Source organism: Pholcus phalangioides, unplaced genomic scaffold, assembly GCF_987345545.1.
Source record: "Pholcus phalangioides strain wild (caught in Gottingen) unplaced genomic scaffold, Ppha-v1.0 ptg000032l_1, whole genome shotgun sequence".
Taxonomy (NCBI): domain Eukaryota; kingdom Metazoa; phylum Arthropoda; class Arachnida; order Araneae; family Pholcidae; genus Pholcus; species Pholcus phalangioides.
The window spans coordinates 6,904,410-6,926,377 of NW_028301622.1; the positions used below are offsets into that span (position 1 = coordinate 6,904,410).

Below are 21,968 nucleotides of genomic sequence, written 5' to 3' on the forward strand. Positions count from 1 at the left end.
ACACCAGTTAGCAACATATATGTAGAGAAAGATGTACTTTCTACTTGTTAATACAACATATAGTGAAAACCGGCTGTTTTCTAAAAACCAGTATCTCTTCATAAACAGCCAGTTTTCATTATATATTGTATTAAAAAGTGGAGAGTACATCTTTCTCTACATACATGCTATGCTATTTGAGACATTTAAAATTGCATTTTGAGTACTTTAAATGGTTCTATTCTAATTATTTCAAATCAAATCAAATTTATTCATTTACAACATACAGAGAGTTAGATTAGTTAAAAAAAACAACCATATTTATCATCCAGAGGCTGTGACACCTGTACGGATGATTGAAAATTTACATGATAATTAATGAATAAAATATATAAAATATGTATACGACATGAACAGAGACATTAAAAAAAAGAGGCAGATATACAACATAAAAGAGACAAAATTATCACTGTCAAATAAAAAAAATACGTAAAGGTAAAAAAATCAAGAACAAAAAAATATACACAACACAAAAAAAGACAAAGTTCTTAATGCATGGCGAGAAATGTAAAATAAAACAAAACATTATAGATAAAAAATATATATAAAAAAAATGAAACTCGCACATATATAGACAAACACAAACAAGAACAATTTTTTTCAATTGAAAAAATATACATAATTAAAGTGGCAAAGCTAAATTGAATAAATTTAATTTTATTGCTCCTCCTAAAAGTCAAAATAAGAGTCTACATCGTCTATTAAAATTAATAATTTGAATAATGATTTTTTAAATGCCGCATGTGTGGGTATATTTTGTATTTCTAGTGGTAGTGAATTATATAATTTTGGAGCTAAATAATAAAAATGTTTACGAAAAATTTCTTTCTTAAAAGTAGGAATACGGTAAATCATATGATCATTATTACTTTAATCATTATTTACTCTAATAATAGAGTAAAATCATTATTTACTCTAAATTTAGCCAGTCATTGATTGAAATTTAGTATTTGCTTCATACGTGTTTAATTTATTTTATGTTTTGATCTATATAGGTTGGAGAAGATTATGCAGTTCTTGGTGTTCGAGATGCTAAACGATCAGATACTGGGCAGTACAAATTATTCTTGAAGAACCTTTCTGGATTTGATACATGCTATTGCAAAGTGACAGTTCTTGGTAAGTGTATTTCTCTTTGGATATTCCTGTAAAATGTTATTTCGGCTAAAGAGATAGGAAAATAATGCTACTTATTTTTCATTTGTACAACTTATTTTGGGAAGTACCTCTCAGTTATGTGTCAGAAAAGGTTTTGAATTTTTTACCTTTTTTCTCTCAAAATTTGCTTTTTCAAAGATTTATAAAAGACTAGCAAAAATACCCGGCACTTCCCCAGGGTTTTCTTCAATTACTGGGAAGATTGAAAAAGTGACAAACCATTATAATAAACTTTATAGTTATACATAATACTGGCAACATAATGGAAGTGTCAAACCATTGTAAAGGCATGTGCATGTCTGAAACGCATTGTTAGGGAACCACAGTAACATCAACAGTAAACAAGCATTCTGAAAGTGACTGTTGGGGCTCAGGAACCATTTTTGCCCAACGGTTTTTTGCCCATTTTGAGCATTTGCCCTGCTCTGCCAAACTTTTAAAGTACCCTATGGTTCAATTCTGGTCCTGTTTGATATATATATGCAAAATTTGGTGACGATCAGTCTAAAATTGTAGAATTGTATGAAGAACAAACATACATATATACTTTCACATTCATATATAAGACTAGCCGCAATGCCCGGTTTTCTCCAATTACTGGGAGGATTGAAAAAGTGACAAACCATTATAATAAACTATTATACATAATACTGGCAGCGTTAAAGAAAGTGACAAAACTGTTGTAAAGGCATGCGCATGTCTGAAACGCATTGTTGGGAAACCACAGTAACTAATGTGAACATTTCGAAAGTGACTGTTGGGGCTCAGGAACCATTGTTGCTGAACAGTTTTTGCCTGTTTCGGACATTAGCCCAGCTCTGACGAACTTTTAAAGTAGCCTGTAGTTTAATCCCAATCCTGTTTAGTACATATGCAAAATTTGGCTACAATCGGTCTAAAATTGTAGATTTGTATAAAGAACAAACATACACATACAGACATAATACACATTCACATTTATATATAAGATTATCAATAAAGAAGCTTTTATGTAAAACTACATTTGTTGTATTTGTGTCAAAGAGCATTTTCTCTTTTTTTTCCGTGGTTAATATAGCTGTTTATGATGGGCTAGTTATCAAAATCAGAATGGGTTCCCTGTAGAGGTTTTTCTTTTGCATTCTGTACCATACCATGGCCCTTCATAGGTGCTAGGGATTTAGACTGAAGGGGTTAGTTGAATTGATGAGAGAATTGTGATAACTATAGGAAATTGCAACCAATATCTCATGTTTTAGAGTGAGGGGTTTTAAAAGGCTTTTGCAAGAGAGGTTTGTGGGTTTTAAAGGTTTCTTCTGTGCATTTTTTGTTTGTCTACTTAATTCTGGTCTGCATTAGCTTTGTTAAATTTTTCATGTCTAAAATAGATAAATGAAATCAGTTACCAATTCCATGGTGATAATGTCAGTGAAGAGAGTGAGGAAATGTCTTTTGATTTAAAAAAAAATCCAACAAATTCTTGTAAACTATGATTCAGTTACCCTTTTTGTTATATTACTAAAATTGAACATGGGGGTTTTATGGAACCTCTCCCCACACATCTTTAAGTATTGTAACACAAGGCCTGTGTGTTGGGATTAAGTACAAAAATGAGGAATATATTTAGGTTGCTATATTTTTTATCCATTATGTGCTTTGAAGCTTACATGTTTTTCATAAATCTGCAATAAGATGTGTAACATGAGGTTTTTAGAGCTGGAAAATTCTATGGACTTTGGGAAAAATAAACACTTTGAACAATACTAGACTGTTATTTATTACTTAGTACATATTTATTTTAAAACTGTTGTTCTCTTTTTTCCTCTCACAGATCGTCCAGGACCACCTGAAAATTTGAAAGCGGAGGATGTAGAAGGCGATTCTTTGACGTTGAAGTGGCAGCCCCCTAAAGATAATGGTGGTGCAGATGTTACTAACTACATAGTAGAGAAGAAAGAAAAGGGCACAACTGTGTGGTCCAGAGTGAGCAGTTTCGTTACAGACACAACAACAAGAGTGAGGAACCTGATAACTGGGAAGCAGTACGAGTTCAAAGTGATGGCGGAGAATAAATATGGCACAAGTGATCCTGCGGTTACAGATCCTATCTATGCCAAACCACCTTATGGTATGTTTTTCAGATACCACCAATTATTAATTTCATTATTATTGAAAAAATAAGCTAAGAAAAAAACTATACACATTATAGTTGTCATTATTTCATTTTTATGAATTCTTATCTATATCAAGACCATGGTTTCATTGTACAGTAGAACCCATCTATACGGACACCCCTTTAAGATGCGGTCACCCCTCTTTCATGGCCAAATAATAATTTCCCCTTGTGTAATAAAAGTAAGCATTTCAAACTCTTGACTTATGGTCGTCCCTCTTTTGCTGACAATTTTTTTTCACACCAGTGTCCGCAAAAGAGAAGTTTTACTTTATTTAAAAAAACTTTTACACACAGTTATACAGTTGTATCATACTTTAGGCTGAAAATGATTGAAGTTGTCTTCATGCTTGACCTGTTGTCATGTATCAATTTATCTTCTTTTACTGAAATTAGATCCTCCAAGTGCTCCAGGAATTCCTCATTCGATTGAGACAAGTCCAGATTCTATAACATTATCATGGACAAAGCCTCGAAACGATGGTGGAAGCCCCATTACTGGTTATATTCTGGAGAAGAGAAAAATTGGTGATAATAAATGGACTCGTGCCACGAATTCTACTATACCAGATCTTACATATAGGGTCCCAGGACTTCAGGAAAACAATGAATACGAATTCCGTGTTGCTGCTTGTAATGCAGCAGGTCAAGGTCCATGGAGCTCTAATTCTGATGGTATTTTTGCTAGAGAACCTCCATGTAAGTAATGTTGCATACATGTATTTTCAATTTCTTTTTAACAGTAAAATAATTATTACTTTTTTATACATTTTGTTGTCACATTAACTTTTTTTATTTTATTAATTAATAAAATTTATTAATAATTTTTTTTATGCTGTATTATGTATCCATTGATTAATTCAGAAGTGAAACACATTTTGAAAGCTTTTATAACAATTCTATGATACCTTAACATAATTGAAGACTAGAAATGATAAATGCAGGAAATGCCAAATCGAAAATTTTACAGAAGAGCGAAAAAAAGTTTTTGGTGCCATAGACCAATGTGTTAAGTAACAGCTACTATGTTTTTCACCCACTTAGAATGAGTTGGACACTTACATTGTTTCCCAGGCTGATAACCTTGGTATTTACTGTTTTGACGCTGAATTTTTTTTTTTTTTTTTTTGGTACTTACTGCTTTTACCATTTCCAATCTTCAATTTATTTGATCATTGTTGCCTCAAATTATCATTTTTTGAAAGAAATATTTCCATATTACAGTCTTCCCTAAAAATAATATTTTTCTATTCACTAAAGCACCACCAAAATTGGACACCAGTTTTGCAATGAGAGACATCACTGTTCCAGCTGGAGAACCTTTCACTTTACGAGTGCCTTATACTGGAAGCCCACCACCAACTGCTGTTTGGACTGTTGTAAGTTAATTTTATACTGTTGAAATAAATACAAATTACTTTCCATTGTCTTCAGTATTTATAATCATAAGAAGCTGACCTTTTTTCATGCTTGAATATAAACTTAAAAATCATTTGTTAAATCAAAACATTTTTTTCCATTGCTTTTAAAAAATCAGTACTGCTCTTAATTTATGTGGTTTTCACATCCATTATTAATTGAAGAAGCTTTTTTCTAGACAAAGAGTCATTGTCAGTACACATTTATTTTTTTCCATTGTTTCCCCAACACTAGTTAGCATCAGAGACACATTTACAGGGGGGGGGGGGGGGAGACTGGCAAGTTTGGAAGAGGCAGCAAATTTTAATAATTATTGGTTAAAACATCAAATTAGAATAGGAGATTGGCACCGAAATTTGAATAGCCCGTATGCGACAAAGTCATAAAACCACCTATGGGTAGTGTCCACCACCATCAGAAGGTGTCTGAGTTCCACTACCGGTTACTGGATTTGATGATTCATTTTTAGCTACAAGTTCAAGGTTTTCCAACCTCTGACCAACCAATGATTGCAGCATGTACTTATGTATTTTCAATCAATCAGGCGCTGTTTTATTTTTATCCTCTTCCCTTCCTCTGTCTAATGGTAGGGCCTACTTGTAATTAGAGAGAAGCGGTGAAGCTCAGTAGGATGTGTATCACAGCTCTGAAATACATCAGACTCTGTTTTGTGGTCACCAACAAAATCATCAAGGCAATCATTTGGATTGCTTGGAGCCTCTTTTCCACTCACATTCTTCTGGATGAATAAATGACTGGATTACATTCATGGAGGCATTAAAATTTACAATGACCAATCAGAACTAAGTAGCCTCTGACCAGGCTAAAAAGGCATAAGTACACACTGTTATCATCGGTCAGTCAGTGGTTGAAAAGCCTTGAACTAGTAGCTAAAAACATATCATCAAATTCAGCATTCAGTACCATAACTTAGACACCACCTGCTGATGGCAACTACTAGTGCTGGGAAAATGTTGAGGAAAATGAATTCATACCAATGACTACATTTGCCTCAAGAACCCCTTTTTCAATACTGCTTCTGTTTTCTTTATAACTAAAAGAAAAACTATAAAGAATTTTTTCAAAGTATTTGAAGAGCAGTAATAACTGTGTTCAATTCATTTTGACACTTAGACCAGGGGGAGGGCTCAAGCCTACCTGCCACTTAGGTGCAAAGCTTCATTGCCTCGACTTAGTACAAAGCCGCAAATTATTTTTGACCATTTAACCATACAAAATGTTTGTGACCATATACCCTGCTTTTGAAGAAACTGTCCCACATTTTCGTCCAGTGTTATATTCTGAAATTACGCCAGATAACCTGATCCACATTATAGCTCTTATTGATCTGCCGTCATTATTTACACCTATCTTGTAAAGAGAAAGTGTAACTAGGAGAATTTTTCAAGAAATTTATTTCAAATTCATATCTGGTGCTCCAGAGCAAAACAAGTAAGAAGCCAAATTTTTCTTTTGCCTTTATTTGACCGTTCCAGAATAACTACGGGGTGTTGGCACCAAATCACCCAGTTGCCCCTTGTGAGGGAATACATTACTGTTATGACCCCATGTCTTGCCTGCTCTCTCAAGTTTTCTTAATGTCTTCATTGTCAAAGTCTGACTCAAAGCGTAATGCCATTTGAGTTTGTACTATTGGAAATTTTTTTAATAATTTAGGTGTCCAACTAAAGCCCACCAAGCTGCTGCCCTTAACAACTTGCTGCTGGAGTGCACCCTCACTTAAGCCACCCCTGCTCTTAGATTTAAACACAAAGGATGCATGTAAATTTGTAAATTTTTCAGTATTTATGTCTTGTGCAAAAATACAGACAATATACTATGTATATAATTATATTTTGTTTTCTCAACATCTTCTTTGTCAAAGTCTGACTGAAAAGAGTGATGGCATTTGAGTTTGTACTATTGGAATTTTTTTTTAATAATTTAGGTGTCCAACTAAAGCCCATCTAAGCTGCTGCCTAAGTGCACCCTCACTTAAGCCATCCCTGTTCTTAGATTTAAACACAAAGGATGGATGTAAAATTTTCAGTATTTATGTCTTGTGCAAAAATACAGGCAATATACTATGTATATAATTATTTTTTTAGAACAACACTGATTTGAAACCAGATGACCGAATTGTATCTGAAGTTACGGCTGAATTTGTTGTGTACACAAACACAAAATGCAAGAGAGAGGATTCTGGAAGATACACACTTAAGTTGGCCAATAATCTGGGTTCTGACACTGCTTCTTGCAGAGTTACAGTTGTTGGTAATTGATTCATAATTTTTTTCCAATAAATAATAAGTTATAGTAAAATTCGCAAAACAAAAAAAATTTTTTTTTTAATGAATAAAAGTTCTACCTAACTTTCATACTTATCAATTCCAATTCATATGAAACTAATTTTTCATTATTTACCAAATTCAAGTGATTTGAAATCATACCAAATACAAGAATTTTTCAGGTCAAACCATGAATTTTTTTTGTTAATGATAGCCATTAATTTTTTTTCAGACAAACCAGGGCCACCACTTGGACCATTAGAAATTACAGATATAACACCAGAAAACTGCTCTCTTTCTTGGAGACCACCACTGGATGATGGTGGCAGTCCAATCACAAATTATGTCGTAGAGAAATTGGATCCAGCTACAGGCGTAAGAAGCTATAATGTAATGTTTGAACATAGAGATAGACAGCTTTTTTTTTTTTCTCAGCCCAGTGTATCAAAGAAACAGATATTTTCTGGATCTTATGACAAAGGCCAACTTGGAAAGAAAAGTCATCTGGTCTCTGCCAGGACTCTAACCCAGGGCCTCCTGCATTCTGGGCAAGATGGCCTGGGTTCGAGTCCTGGTGGAGGCCAGAAGATTTTTCTTTCCAAGTTAACCTCAGCATAAAATCTTGAAAATATCTGTTTCCTTAATGTTTGAACAGTTTTGAAAATTCACTTTATTTTTGGCACTGTGCTATACACTATCATTAAAATAAAATTCCTTTTTTACAGACGTGGATGAAAGCAAGCAGTTTTGTCCGAGGCTGCCATTATGATGTTATTGGTTTGGAACCAAACAAAAAATATAGTTTTAGGGTATGTGCTGAAAACCAGCATGGTGTTGGAGCTCCACTTACATCATCAAAACCCATAATAGCCAAATTTCCATTCGGTAAGTATTAAAAAAAATCATGGTAAGGTATATGAAAATACTTAAAATGCATATTACTCTCAATAGATTTTATTGATTGGTTTTAGTATCATGGCAATCTTACCCTCTTCGTTCTGGAAAGAATGGGCTGCAGGACGGAGGAATATGAACCTCAGATTTAACAGTTTTAAATAATACATTTTATGGATAAGTGCAATTGTAACTGCAGATTCAAATACAGGGATGACTATGTGTTTTCAAAAGCAACTCATAAATAGTAGCATGTGGGAAACTTTTTCTAATTAACTACTTAAATTGATTATCTTTCAAATAAATAAAATTTCCCTTTTTGGAAGGCATTTTGACATAAAATTAACACAAAATAAATCCAAATTTTTTTTTTTAATTTTTGGTTCAGGACTGATGAAGAGGTCAATGACTCCTGGCCTGAACATTTTTTTAGCCCTACTCGAGCCACTATCTAAACGGGGGGGGGCAGGGGCAAGAGTGCAGCATCTAAAATGACATAAATAATCACAGAATGTTCAGAAATGCTGAGAATACAGTAATAAAAATATGAGAACACTGGACAAAAATCTGTGGCATCAGAGTCTGTGGTACTGTAGAAGGCTTGAACAGCAAAGTATTTTATAATACCCATCACCCACAGATCTAGGCTCCTCCCCCCCCCCCCCCATGAGAAAAATTAGTGAGAAATCAGAAATGTATTTAAAAAAATCAATTTTAAAAATAAGGAAATAATTTCGGAAACAATAAAATAATTATTTTCAGAAATAGTAATTAAAAAAAACCAGAATTGCTGAAAAAATAATTTCTTGTACACTGTTTGAAAGAAATAATTTCAGAATAATAAAGAATTCAGAGTTATTGAAGATACAGAATTACTGAGGATTCTCAGAGTTATCAAAAATAGAGAGTTGTATAGAATTCAGAGTTATTCAAAATACAAAATTATTGAAAATTCAGAATAAATGAAAGACAATTCTCAAAGTAAATAAAAGTCTTTTATAAATTGGAGATCCTGTCAGCCTATCTGTTAATGTGTCACTTACTATTGTATTGCTTATTGGTTCAATGAATTTGCAATAAAAAAAAATCTCATGAAATAAAAAGAGCAAAGAATATTTTGGAAGTAATAGAATTCATTGTTTTCCCCCCCAAATAGTTATTAAAGAATAACCATGTGGATTATGTCTGTATTTTAGATGTTCCTAGCCCGCCGGGTACACCACAAATCACAGCTTCAGACGAGACTAGTGTCAGTCTTATATGGGAAAGACCGCAAAGTGATGGTGGTTCGAAAATTCATGGCTATCAGGTAGAATATAGAGATCCAAGAGATGGAAGGTGGAAACCAGCCCATGATCATCTAGTCAAAGATACGTCCTTGCATGGTAACTATTTCTTTCCCTCAAGTTTTCTCTTATATTATTATTATTTCTCCACAGTAAAGTGTGTGAGAATTTTATCAATGAACTATAACTGGTGCTTTTTATAACGACCTCTATCTTTCAGTCGAAAATATTCTTTATATAGAAAGGAAAACATTTATGAAAATCATTTCATGAAAACATTTGGGACTTATTTTATTGGTTGTTGTAATGGAATGGTAGCTATTAAATCTAATTAAATCCTTTTAATTAAAGCTAGCTAATTAAATTACTTACTAATTAATTACTCATGCAGTAGCTAATTAAATCTTCTTTTATATAAACATGTGGTGTAAAATAATTATCAGCACATTTCTTCTCAACATGTAGGTGATGCTCTGATCAGATTATTAATTGATTAATTGTATCCTATATTTTTATCGTATGTTGAATTATGCATGATAAAATTATTTCATTTTTCTAGTACCGAATCTTTCGGAAAATTATGAATATGAATTTAGAGTCAAGGCAAAGAACGCTGCTGGATTTAGTGTTCCAAGTAAACCAACATCATCATTCAAGCTCAAATCAAAATCAAGTGAGTATACTAATAGTTGCATTAATAATTATTTTCATCCATTATCGATTGGCTTTAATTGAAAATAATAGGTCTAATATTTTTTTATTTCAATTTCTCATTAATGAATTTTTTTTTCACTTTCTCAAGATGTTCCTACACCACCTCAGAATGTCAGGGTGACTAAAGTAGGAAAGAGCTACATTGATTTGAAATGGGAAAAGCCCTCGTCAGATGGTGGTAGTAAAATAACAGGTATAAATGTGATCTTTAGTTATTCAAAAATATAGTTTGGTATGAAATTTTTTGTCAGTAAATGAGTTATGGATTCAATAAGTACTTCTGAGGTACTGATGACATCTGGCTAATAAAATGATGAGTGAGTAAAAGTTGAAAAAAAAATCTATATATATCTTATGTTTTATTTATATGAATATTGTTTTTGCAGGCTATATTGTCGAAAGAAGAGAAAAGAACAGCCCTGTATGGATAAGAGCTAGTGAATATATGTCACCTGACTGTGAATACACTGTTCTGAGCCTTATAGAGAATCATGAATATGAATTCAGAGTTATTGCAGTTAATGCTGCAGGCAAAAGCGCTCCCAGTTCAGCAACAATGCCAATCAAAGTCCAAGACATTGTTGGTAAGTCAAGTATTGCTCATATTGCCAAGCATATTAAATGCTCATGTAAGAAATTTTCACAGAGGCACACACTGTTTCTATGTGCTACTGACTCCACACAGTGTTGTACAAAAAATAATTTTAATGAGTAATTTCACTCTTTTCCAGAATTTTAAGAGGTAGTTTTGTGAAAATAGCTTTTTTAAATAAAAAAATAGAGAAAATAACTGTATTTAAAAGAAAATTTACCTGAAATTCAAAGGAGTATTTTCACTCCTCAGCAAAATTTGGAGGAGTAAAGTTTAATTTTATACTTATTGGCAAACACTGACTGTACATATGATTATGATATTGTTTTATTATCCTTGTATATAAAGAATATGATAGAAAATTTTATTTTATCCAGATGGTATGAAACCAGAATTCATACGACCACTGCATACAAAGAACTGCAGTTTAGGAAAAGCTGTGACGCTTGAATGTGAGGGATCTGGAAAACCATTCCCTACAGCTCGATGGTGAGTTTGGTTCAGTATTAATGGAAAATTATGGAATCAATTCCATATTCTTTGAGCTATATGAACTGAAGCTGTGTTCAACATTTGGAAAATATGAATTGCATCTAATTGCTGCTTCTTTCAAATGTGTAGTAAAAAAAAATACAGTGTCTGGATCAAATATCCCTATTTATAATTGCTTCCTAAACTTTATAGGAAGTTGGAGAGGAACAGGAAATTATATAAATAAAAAATAACACTCAAAAAGTTTTTGTAAAAAACCTCAGTGCACTTCTACATATGCTCCTTTTGTTTCCCCGATGAAAAATGACCTTATGACCATATTGAGTGAAAGCCTGCGCCACCGCATTGATTTTGAGATTATTTCTTTGCTCTTCAAAAATTGTATGGGGGATTTTCTAATCCCAAAATTTTACTATTGTGCTTATTAACCCTGTTGGTCACGTGGACTGTTGCCTCAACCACAAAAATTAGCATGGAATGGAAATCAGGTTTACCATTGATGAGAGAGCTAACAGAATATTTTAGGCTTTCTCTTATGGTGACACAATTTTTCTCCTTTGTTTGCTCATAACAATGGCAGCATATGTAATGACTAGAGCCTGGATTATATACGCTAAAAAGTGCCAAAATATGTACTAAAAATATAAATCTGCATTCAGAAATGCTGAGATACAACATGAAATCAAAAATATATAGGAAAAATGGAAACAAATTTATGTAATAATGCTGAAGTGTGGGACACAAAATGAAAAGATGTGCATTTGAAACTGCCAAAAAGTGAAAAAATTCGTAAATATTGTTAAAATATGCATTTAAAAATGCTGAAATATGCCTTTAAAAATTCTGAAATATGCCTTTAAAAAATGCTGAAATATGCCTTTAAAAATTCTGAAATATGCCTTTAAAAATTCTGAAATATGCCTTTAAAAATGCTGAAATATGCCTTTAAAAATACTGAAATATGGATAAATAAAAAAATATGCTATAAAAATATGCGGACAGGCATGTCCCTTGAGGTCAAAAGTGTATGTTTAAATGTGTTTCTGTATATGCTTGTATATATGTTTGTATGTTATTAAAAAAAAAAAAAAAAAAAAAAAAAATTCTTCAACATACCCTACAATAATATTGAAAAATGCACGTTAAATAAAAAAAAAGGCATTTAAAAATACCGAAGTTTCCTTAAACAGGGAAAATATGCACAAAAAAATTTAAAAAATCCTTAAATTTAAAAATGAAGAAAAATTAACGAAAAATGAAAATTTTTCACAAACGTGAAAAAAATATGCTAAAAATGAAAAAAAAGTGCAATAACAGAAAGAAAATGAACAAAATTAAAAAAATATGTATATTAAAAGCACTTAGGTATGCTCTAAGAGAAAAAAATGTGCAAAAAATGAGAAATCATTTTGGCTGCTCATCCCGCGATTTCCAAAGGGCAAATCAAATGTAGCAAAATCTGCTCATCCCGCGATTTCCGCGGGCATGTATTTTTCTTCCTTTATTGAGAAGCGCATTCCGTTTTTTCCCCGTTTAACCACTGAAAAAAATTATATACAGTATTAGACATTTCATTTACATTTTAGCCAACAGATGTCGTTAGTTGTCCACTAAATTGCGGCATTTGAAGGCACGTGGTATTACCGCTCAAACTTCACTTTTTGAGTGAAAAAAATTTTTGAAGCAATTTCGGTCCACAAATTGAGCAGTCAGAGGGTTAAGAAGTGTAAAAATGTGCATTTAAAAATGCCTAAAAATATGCCCTAAAATGAAAATTACTCAATGGTGAAATATTTTCTTTAAAAAATTAAAGAAATGTGATTAAATTTGAAGAATAAAAAAATCAAAAATTTTGAAAACATTACTACAATGCGGTTAATGTATAGAAAAATTCCAAAAAAATGCAGCACTTATTCTAAAATTTCGGGGATTTTATGCATTTATACGCAGTAACTGTACAAAGTGCTAAAATATATAATGGCATATGCACTTATGCATTTGCATATTTTCCGGGCGCTAGTAATGACACTTTCAGGAAATTCGTCATCAAACTTGCAGAATTGGTCATCTTAGTTTTTCGAATATAGTCACCCTATGTGACATTACTGATTTTTAATTGCTGTTTGAAATTAGGGGCATTTCATCTAGTCACCCTGGATGTGTTCATGATTAAGTTATAAGAATGAATCTGGAACAGAAAGTGCTTGTCTTCTGCAAACTTATACAGTTTCTTTCATAACAGTTTTTAGCATAAAAAGACTATTTTACTGCATTTTTCAGAAACATAATATTTCGTCTTCATACCATTTGTTATTCTCAATTACTAATCCATTTGTTGTTAAAATTTAGTAAAGATTTTGAATATTATAGAAAATATGTTTTTTAATTTCAATATTATTTTCAATGTTAAGGTTTAAGAATGGTAGAGAAATTCATCCAGCTGGTAGAATAACTAGGAAAGACACAGATGCTGGAGTATTTAAATTGATATTTTCTGAAGTGTGGGACACAGATGAAGATGAATACACCTGTGAGCTTAGTAACAGCCTAGGAGCAGTGAAGTGTTCTGCAAGGCTTAATATTGCTTGTAAGTTTTCCATCAATGTATACATTTTTGTTTTGCTAGAATTTCGATGTTGGGTATACAGTGATATCTCGTGTTGTGAAAGTCTCGGCTTCCAAGTTATAAGGAAGAATTATTTATTTATTTATTTATTTATACAATATTGTTTGGCCGAGGCCTACACAAGAGGATGCGGAATTATATATGGCAAAAGTGTCGAGCTCAATATATATGAGTTCAAATTTGCTTCAACTTCAAAGGAAAAAAAATTAGACATACAAGTTTGAAACATACATTGCAAGAAAAAGCTTAGATGCAGGGAACGTAGCCCCCTACTTAAATAAGCTGACAGCAATTGTCATAGTGTAAATGTGTGTGTGTGTGTTACAATAGTCAATGTTTGTTACAACGACCCAATGTTATAGCAACCATTAAATAAGCTGACAGCAATTGTCATAGTGTAAATGTTACAATAGTCGATGTTCGTTATAACGACCCTATGTTATAGCAACCATTTCATTACAAGGACTGGTGGGATAAGCCCCAAAAGTTTTCATATAAGGAATAAATTGTGTATTTTTTCTTTTGATATAATGGCCTTCCAATACAATCTCCATTTTCGACGGGATGATGGGGGTCGTTATAATAAACTGCGACTGTATATGACAACAAATACTCATATCAAAACTCACGGTACCATTCTGTTAATAAGTTTCTAAAATGAAGCTAAATGATCTATTGCAGTATTGTCTTAGGTTTATTTTGCTAAATAATTTTAAAAAAAAGTTGGATAGATCAAGTAAATGGCTCAACTTGCCAAGCAACCAATCCGAATGTTGCTTAGACTTACATGCAGGCAGTCAGTTTCTTGCATCACTCTGACCACAGCATCTGACTTGCACAGATGCAAATTTTCTCTGCTGAACAATCAGGGATTGAGATTTAGAAACCAATCCCAGTGTAATTTCTCCAATCAATGTAATAGTGTAGTTATCTGAAATCCTTTGAAGATGGCATCAATTCTGTGCTGAAATGCTTTAGAAATTCATTGTTTTTTTCTTGTTATTTGCTTTTACCATTGATTGGCTTTAGAGAAGTGAGATGTTTAAAGAATTAAGGATTTGTTTATTTTTGTAAGAAAACATTATACAAATTTTTTTTACTGTTCTTAGCTGCTCCCAGAATTGACAGATGCCCTAATGAAGTTTCATTTCCCGAACGTGACAATGGCAAAGTTAAAATTTTCTATTCCGGAACTGGACCATTTGATGTTCAACTTTTCAAAGATGGGCTTGAAGTTCAAGAAGACAAGCATCTCAAGTACACTGTCTTTGATGACTATGTGATCATATACTTGCGAGAGGCATTGAAATCTGATGAAGGAAAATATAAAGTCGTGGTGAAAAATGACAGTGGTCAAGCTGATGCTACTTTCACATTGAATGTCACTGGTAAGCATACAGTTATTCACTTTGTTTTTCAATTTGGTATAAAATTTTTAATTTATGATTTATGCTCATCTATAAAGGAAACAAAAAGAGGATGAATTAAGAGGCGTTTGTGGGTTTAATGTCTGCTTTTACCTGTGCATGAAGGATAATGCTGAGTCTTTCTTTCTGCAGTCAACTCTTACTTACATTTTCATTGAAGGAATTCCTGGACCTCCTCAAGGCCCTCTCGAAGTCTCTGACATCACTCAGCATACTGCTACAATAAGTTGGCGGCCACCTGCTCATGATGGTGGATGTAAAATTACTCACTACATTGTGGAACGAAGAGAGACTAGCAGAAATCAATGGGTTGTTGCTTCCACTTATTGTAGGGTAAGTTTTTAACATTTTGAAGATAATAGAAAAGAAAATACTTTTAAAAAATCAGTAAAATGTCAGATTGAGAGTGAATTAGTTTATGAGTGTTTCACAAAATGTGCAAAATTTTTAAGCAAATTTTGACTTGATATACAAGTGATATCTTGCAATACCACCAACACCAGACATGACCCCTGCTCTGTCCCTTTCGAGATATAAGCAGATTACCAAACGGTTGGGCCATGCTGGGAGAACACTCCCGGCAGGTCACCAGGGCCACGTCGAGAACCGCAAGCCCCCAAGGTCTTCCCATCTCAGCACAGTAGCAACTGCACCCCAGGAGCCACACGGAGGCCCCCGGGAACAACCAAGAACATGGGCGCACTGCCCATTCACATCGCGCAGCCAAACCTCCCACCCACGAAAAAGACAGACACCCCAGCGGACCAAGGTCCCACCAGGCCAGCTTGCAAATGCCACCATCTATCCCTCCACAATGAAGAGAGCAAACAAAAGAAAAGGCCTGACCACCCACTCTCATAAATCCAGCAGCACTTGGCTATCCATTCTCATCATTGCACTCAATCCTTATCCTTTCATTTGATTGACAGATCTTCACCAGAACTCTTGACCATCAGCTTCTTCCCATACCTGAAAATATAACATTAGGCACAAAAAAAAGAAGAAAAAAACAATTACCACTATTTTCCAAAAAATCGAAAGCATGTAAGTGGCTGGTATGACATTGACGTAATAATTGACATCACTGTTCGAAGATTAGGATACATTATATAGACATGGGAATTGACTGAAAAACATCACATTTCTATCCATGAAGGCGGGACAGCAGTATATACTATGCAGACATAAACTAGAACAACTTCAAAGTTTCTGGTGTTAGTCCAAGTATCTCTGGAAATGAAATGATCTGGTTATCCAGTTTAAATATAGGGGAAATATTTGCTACAAAAAATTTGTATGAATGTATAGAATGTGATAAATATAAGAATATACAGAAATATGTATTGATACATTTATTGATTAGAGCAACCTCAAAGTTTTTGCAGTATCTTTGGAAATGGTCTGGTTATATATATATATATATATATATATGCCTATGATAAAAATTATATTAACATCAGAATGCAAAATATATTATATAGTATACAAACATGATTATCATAAAATCGACAAAATCTACCTCAAAGTTCATGTTGCAGAATAAAACTCCCTATTGGCAATGATTTGGTCATGAAAATTATTTATACATGGCAAACAACAATTTTTAATACATTGTGTGTTCTGTATTAAGATTATGATAAGCAATATATGATATATGCATATGATGAAAATGCAAATACAATTAGAATGAGCATCATAGATTATAGGGCAGTGGTAATACAAAAAACTTCACTGTTTTTAGAATGTTTATGAGATCACAATGCCATTTTTTGCAATGCAATTCGTGGCAAATTAGTTTCACAGCTCGAAGTCTGAATCTGAGCAGGAGTCTGATTCTACATTTGTCTGTTCATTATTCTGAGTTGGAGGTTGTCTAGGAATTATAATACTATCCTGGTTATTTTCCAGGAAGTTGATGAGCTGTTTAATCTTTTCATACAAGCGAGGATTCCCAAGGGTGTTGATTTTCAGGGTCCTCTCATTTTCTGATGGCACTGCCACATGGTATTTTCTTGTGATCGGACACGATGTAGTTAGATGGTATACTGTTCCCTCTTCTCCACATCTACACCTTCCAGTTCTTTATATCTTGCAATACGAGCAATATTTACCAAAACTTCCTAAAATAAAACTACCATACACTTACTTCGGTCTTATCGCCTTACAGAAATTCACTACCGATGAAGTTGGATTGGAAATGAAGGTGCCATCTACCGTAGGTTCATTGCTGAAAATAATTTGTTACCTATGTTCTTCCCCAGGATTGAACCCACAGACCTCGATGGCAACTTTCATGGTGAAAGATGAACATCTTACCACTACACCACTTTTAGCACTATCTAAAGGAGGACTAGTCTATAAAAGGCTTTGCATATTCACATTGTCTGTTGAGCATCATGTGATCCCAACTAGGCCAACAGTTCTCTTTCTCCTTCGGACACAGGACCTTATTCACTAGTTCAGATGCCAAGCTTAAGCACTTTTCAGAGCTCAATGCATATGCGTATTAATGAAAATGTTCTATAGTTTAGGGGGGGGGATACTTGTTTGACTTGTGTCATTTTCCTGCTCCCTGTTATGGGAGTCATTCAAAAGATAAGCCCATGGGGAAAATATCTCGCCCTCTTGTTGTATGTTAATGCAAGTTGGGGATTTTGAAGCAGAGCTGTTTTAAGAGCATCATGGGACCTCAGGAAAAGTGATTTTTCTGAGGCCCCCTCACTTGGCTATAAATTTATGTCTTTCAATTTGCATGCTTACATTTGAAAATTTTTACCAGATTTCATTTTTATGAGGTCCCCGGACTTTAGTAGGCCCATGCCTGGGATGCCTCATATGACACTGTTTTAAAGTGAAGCCCTTGCCCTTTCATATCATTCTAAAAATATTCAAGCCTTCACTGTCAAAAAAGTAAAAATACAATAATGTGAAATAAACCAAATTGCACTTTATGTCTAAAAAAAAACATTGCTGGCATGAGGGAGGCGGTTGTAAAGCAATTAATTTGAGTTTTCTTTATTTCTTATGGTGAAGTTTGTTTTGAGATATTAGTGTTTCTTATTGTGCAAACATGTTTATGGAACGAATTATGATCACAAATCAAAGTTATGCCCTACTGCCTTTACTCAGGATTACCTGACTTCATGTGTAAAATAACTTCCATTATTTCGATGAAGTAAATTTTGAATACTGTATTTTAACGTGTATAAGGAACCCTTTTTTGCCAAAAATTGAGTCCCAAAAAATGACAGGTGTCTTATACACGGATAGTATTATAGATACATGGGATGTATCCTCTACACATGTGTATAGAGGCTGAAACAATCATCTGTATGAAAAGATTCAAGAATTTGGGTCATTGGAAAGAGCACTCACAGTACTTATCATGGGCTGGTCTTTATGTGAATTTTACATAGCACCCATATCTCAACATGCCAAGTGATGGCATGCTTTTCAAATTTGCATTTAATAAGCATTATATGATTCAATTCAGGTCCATAGCCAGAAATTTTGTTGGGGAGGGGGGGGGGGAAACAAAGTGATAGTGAACAATAGATTTGGTCATATTTTTTCCCTTTTTTTTGGTCATTTTCTCACATTTCTGGGGGGAGGGGACCAGACCAAGTCCTCCCGCTACAGCATTGGTTCAATTCCCTTCTAGGGAAGACTGGACATTGCTCCCACTCACAGTGATAGAAATTTTATTTGGTATACTGATGGCTCTAAAAGCTTGGAAACAGTACTGGAGCTGGTGTATGCTGGGGTATGGAGATGGTACACAGTTATCATATCCTTCAGGTGGCTATACCACTGTTTTCCAGGCTGAAATCTTTGCAATTCTTATGTGTTGTAGAATTTGCATAGATAGAGGTTTTAGTAGAAGATGCATTCTTATATGTTCTGATAGTCAAGCTGCGCTGATGGCTCTGCATGTCTGAAATCATTTCTCATGTGGTCTGGTAGTATCACACTGCACTCTGTAATTTATCCAACAACAACAGAGTCAAGCTTTGCCGGGCCATTCGGATATCTTAGGTAATGAATTGGCTGCAAGCTGGTTAGAAGGGGTTCTGGGACTCTGTTTATTGGTTCTAAGCCAGCTTTGGGAATTTCACAGAAATTGATCAGAAATATTGTTTTCAACTCATTCAGGAGAAAACAGTACCAAGATTGGCTGAACATTGATGGTCATCTACAGGAAAAAGAACCATGCGTGCTTCAAGACATTCCTATTAGATTTCTGCTGAATTTTGCTTCAGCCACAGGTCTCTATTAAAGACTTCTCTTTTTTTTGGGGGGGGGGATAGTATAATAGACCCTGATTGCAGTGCTAAGTTCTGTGAAACTACCCACCCATAAGTCAAAGTTTATTATAGATACATCTTTTCAACTTTTTACAAATTTTAAGCCCAAAAAAATTGGGGGGTTCCCTATACACGTAAGGAACTATTAGAACACTCTTTGCTGATAACAGCTACAGCTCTATTGCCATTTGTCCCATACAGTATTGCTGCTATGTACTTACTATATAACTACAATTACAACTTTAAACTTGATTATTTTTACTTCAAATACTGCTGCTTGTGCAATAAACTAAATTCTTTTACTTGCATACATATATTTTTTAATATCTATCATGGCAGGAACTTGTTTTTGTGGTCCAAGGCCTTACAGAAGGAGGAGAATATCTTTTTAGAGTTATGGCTGTCAACGAGAATGGTCAAAGTCTTCCTCTGGAAGGAACCAACCCTATTATTGCAAAGTTGCCTTATGGTACAATAACCTATAATAAATATTATTAATATATTTTTTCTTTGAAGCTTTTCGATAGGTAAATGAGGGGTTATTCATACTTATTATTCTCTCGCTACAGACAGGCCCACTGCTCCTGGAATACCTGAAGTGACAGAAGTTGGTGGTGATTTTGTGAATCTCTCTTGGGAGAAACCTGAAAGCGATGGAGGAAGTCGTATACAAGGCTATTGGGTGGAGAAACGTGAAGTCGGCACACTGGCTTGGCAGAGAGTGAATCAGAGCTTGTCTATTACAACTCAGATCAACATATCAAACCTTATTGAGGACAGACAGTATGAGTTCCGTGTGTTTGCTGTCAATGAGGCTGGCATGAGTCCACCATCAACAAATTCAACAAGTGTTCGTATTAAAGACCCTAATGGTATGTTTCTTGATCTCTATGTTTGAAACAATGCAACATCCGTTTTGTGACTTTGATTAGTTGTAAAACTGAAATAAGGAAATGATCATGGAACATTTGAATCTGTAAAGTGTATCAGATATTGTTTTTCTATTTAGTTATTTTTCATTTGAACATTTCATTTTTTTCTAGCGCCGGTACCTCCTGAATTTATCACACCTCTCAGGCCAGCTATGGCTGTAGAAAACAAAAGCGCTCAATTTACTTGTAAAGTTTCTGGAAATCCAAAACCAACGATAACTTGGTAAGAATATTTTGTGTGAATATAATTTTTTTTCCTATCAAGTATATTGATATTATGTGTTCTACTATTAAATAATAAAAAAAACATTTTCATAGATTTTCGACCCCCCCCCCAAAATAACTGGAACAATCAACATAACGATGGTTCACAACTGTAACAGACTTCTTTTATAGGCGAATTTCCATTTTTTTGCTCAGTCAGATTATAAAATTACAGAAAATTGCTGCTTTGCCTGCATTAAAACTATCAAGTCTTTTAGATCATTTTGTTCTAAGATTAATTAATGAATGAACAGAACTATTGTCATGAAATTGATTTTTGGTCTCAATGCAGTTTATTCTCTAAGACATTTTTGCATAGAATTTTGTATTATCAAAGCGATTTGGTCAGTCAACTGAACAATTAATGTTAGAAGTACCTCAGAGTAATACTTACGAGGAGCATGTGCTATGGTAAGAGTCATCATGTTAAATTGTTGAAAAGAGAGTATGAGAGTCTGTCATTTTTGAGAATTTTTTCAACCTTATAGCGAATACTTCCTAATTCTCAACTCGCTATAACCGAATATTTTTGTTTCTTTAATTACGTATTTAACAATCCCTTGCAAATCACTTGTTATAGCAAGACTTTTGTTATAAGCCATACTCATTATATCACACTTTTGCTTTATTATATCTCAGGTGTCAAAACATTAACCAGGCATTTCACAACGACTGCATTTTCTGTATCAAGTTATCAAGTGTAATCAGCTTCAATTGTTTTTTTTAATTTTTTACAAACTATATTCAATCACACAGGTACAAAGGAACAAGAGAACTTATGGATGGAGGCAAGTATACAATGCTGAAGGATGGTGATTCATATTCGCTTGTGATAAGTGAAGTATACGGTGAAGATGCTGATGAATACAGTGTCCGTGCAACAAATAAAGGTGGCACTCGTACATCTCGGGCCGAATTGTTTATCAAAAGTAAGGGTTTTTTTATACATATCAATTTAACTACTTGAAGCTTTTATGTAAGAATAACGTGTCTAAAAAAGGTGCTGTCAAAAAACATAATGTAAGGGTTGTAGCATGAGTAAGAGCCTCTAGTCTGGGCTAATATTTATCGAAGAGGTGAAAATTATGGGTGCATGCATGCATTAATGAATGTGACATGTACATTCAGCTATAAGACACTTATTTTTTGCCAATTGTTTTGACAAACTGATGAGATTCTTGTTAGATTTTGTAATTAAAAAAATTCGCCAAACACTGGTGGAAATTACCCATGCAAGTATTACTATGAAGGATCATATATTGAAAATATCATTTTGATAGAATTCTGTTCTAGTAGTTTCCTGGACATCATTTGCCTGCTTGTAGTGCAGGCCTCACAAAACTGAAAATATAATAATATGTGAAAACTTTGTTTCAAGTTC

General features: G+C 33.8%; 1 protein-coding gene across 2 annotated transcripts in view; it reads left to right on the plus strand.

The window, feature by feature from the left end:
• Window positions 1–21,968, plus strand: part of LOC149066849 (twitchin-like) — a 303,184-nt gene that overhangs the window by 238,474 nt on the left and 42,742 nt on the right. For both annotated transcript variants that reach the window (XM_089253214.1, XM_089253215.1), the window contains 19 exons: window positions 1,035–1,158; window positions 3,008–3,304; window positions 3,746–4,048; window positions 4,610–4,728; window positions 6,877–7,042; window positions 7,289–7,431; window positions 7,782–7,941; window positions 9,147–9,335; window positions 9,796–9,909; window positions 10,039–10,143; window positions 10,337–10,534; window positions 10,920–11,031; window positions 13,446–13,621; window positions 14,770–15,048; window positions 15,248–15,420; window positions 19,731–19,860; window positions 19,961–20,263; window positions 20,435–20,546; window positions 21,344–21,516. In XM_089253214.1, coding sequence (XP_089109340.1) covers window positions 1,035–1,158; window positions 3,008–3,304; window positions 3,746–4,048; window positions 4,610–4,728; window positions 6,877–7,042; window positions 7,289–7,431; window positions 7,782–7,941; window positions 9,147–9,335; window positions 9,796–9,909; window positions 10,039–10,143; window positions 10,337–10,534; window positions 10,920–11,031; window positions 13,446–13,621; window positions 14,770–15,048; window positions 15,248–15,420; window positions 19,731–19,860; window positions 19,961–20,263; window positions 20,435–20,546; window positions 21,344–21,516 — 3,376 coding nt within the window. The remainder of the gene's footprint in view (window positions 1–1,034; window positions 1,159–3,007; window positions 3,305–3,745; window positions 4,049–4,609; window positions 4,729–6,876; window positions 7,043–7,288; window positions 7,432–7,781; window positions 7,942–9,146; window positions 9,336–9,795; window positions 9,910–10,038; window positions 10,144–10,336; window positions 10,535–10,919; window positions 11,032–13,445; window positions 13,622–14,769; window positions 15,049–15,247; window positions 15,421–19,730; window positions 19,861–19,960; window positions 20,264–20,434; window positions 20,547–21,343; window positions 21,517–21,968) is intronic.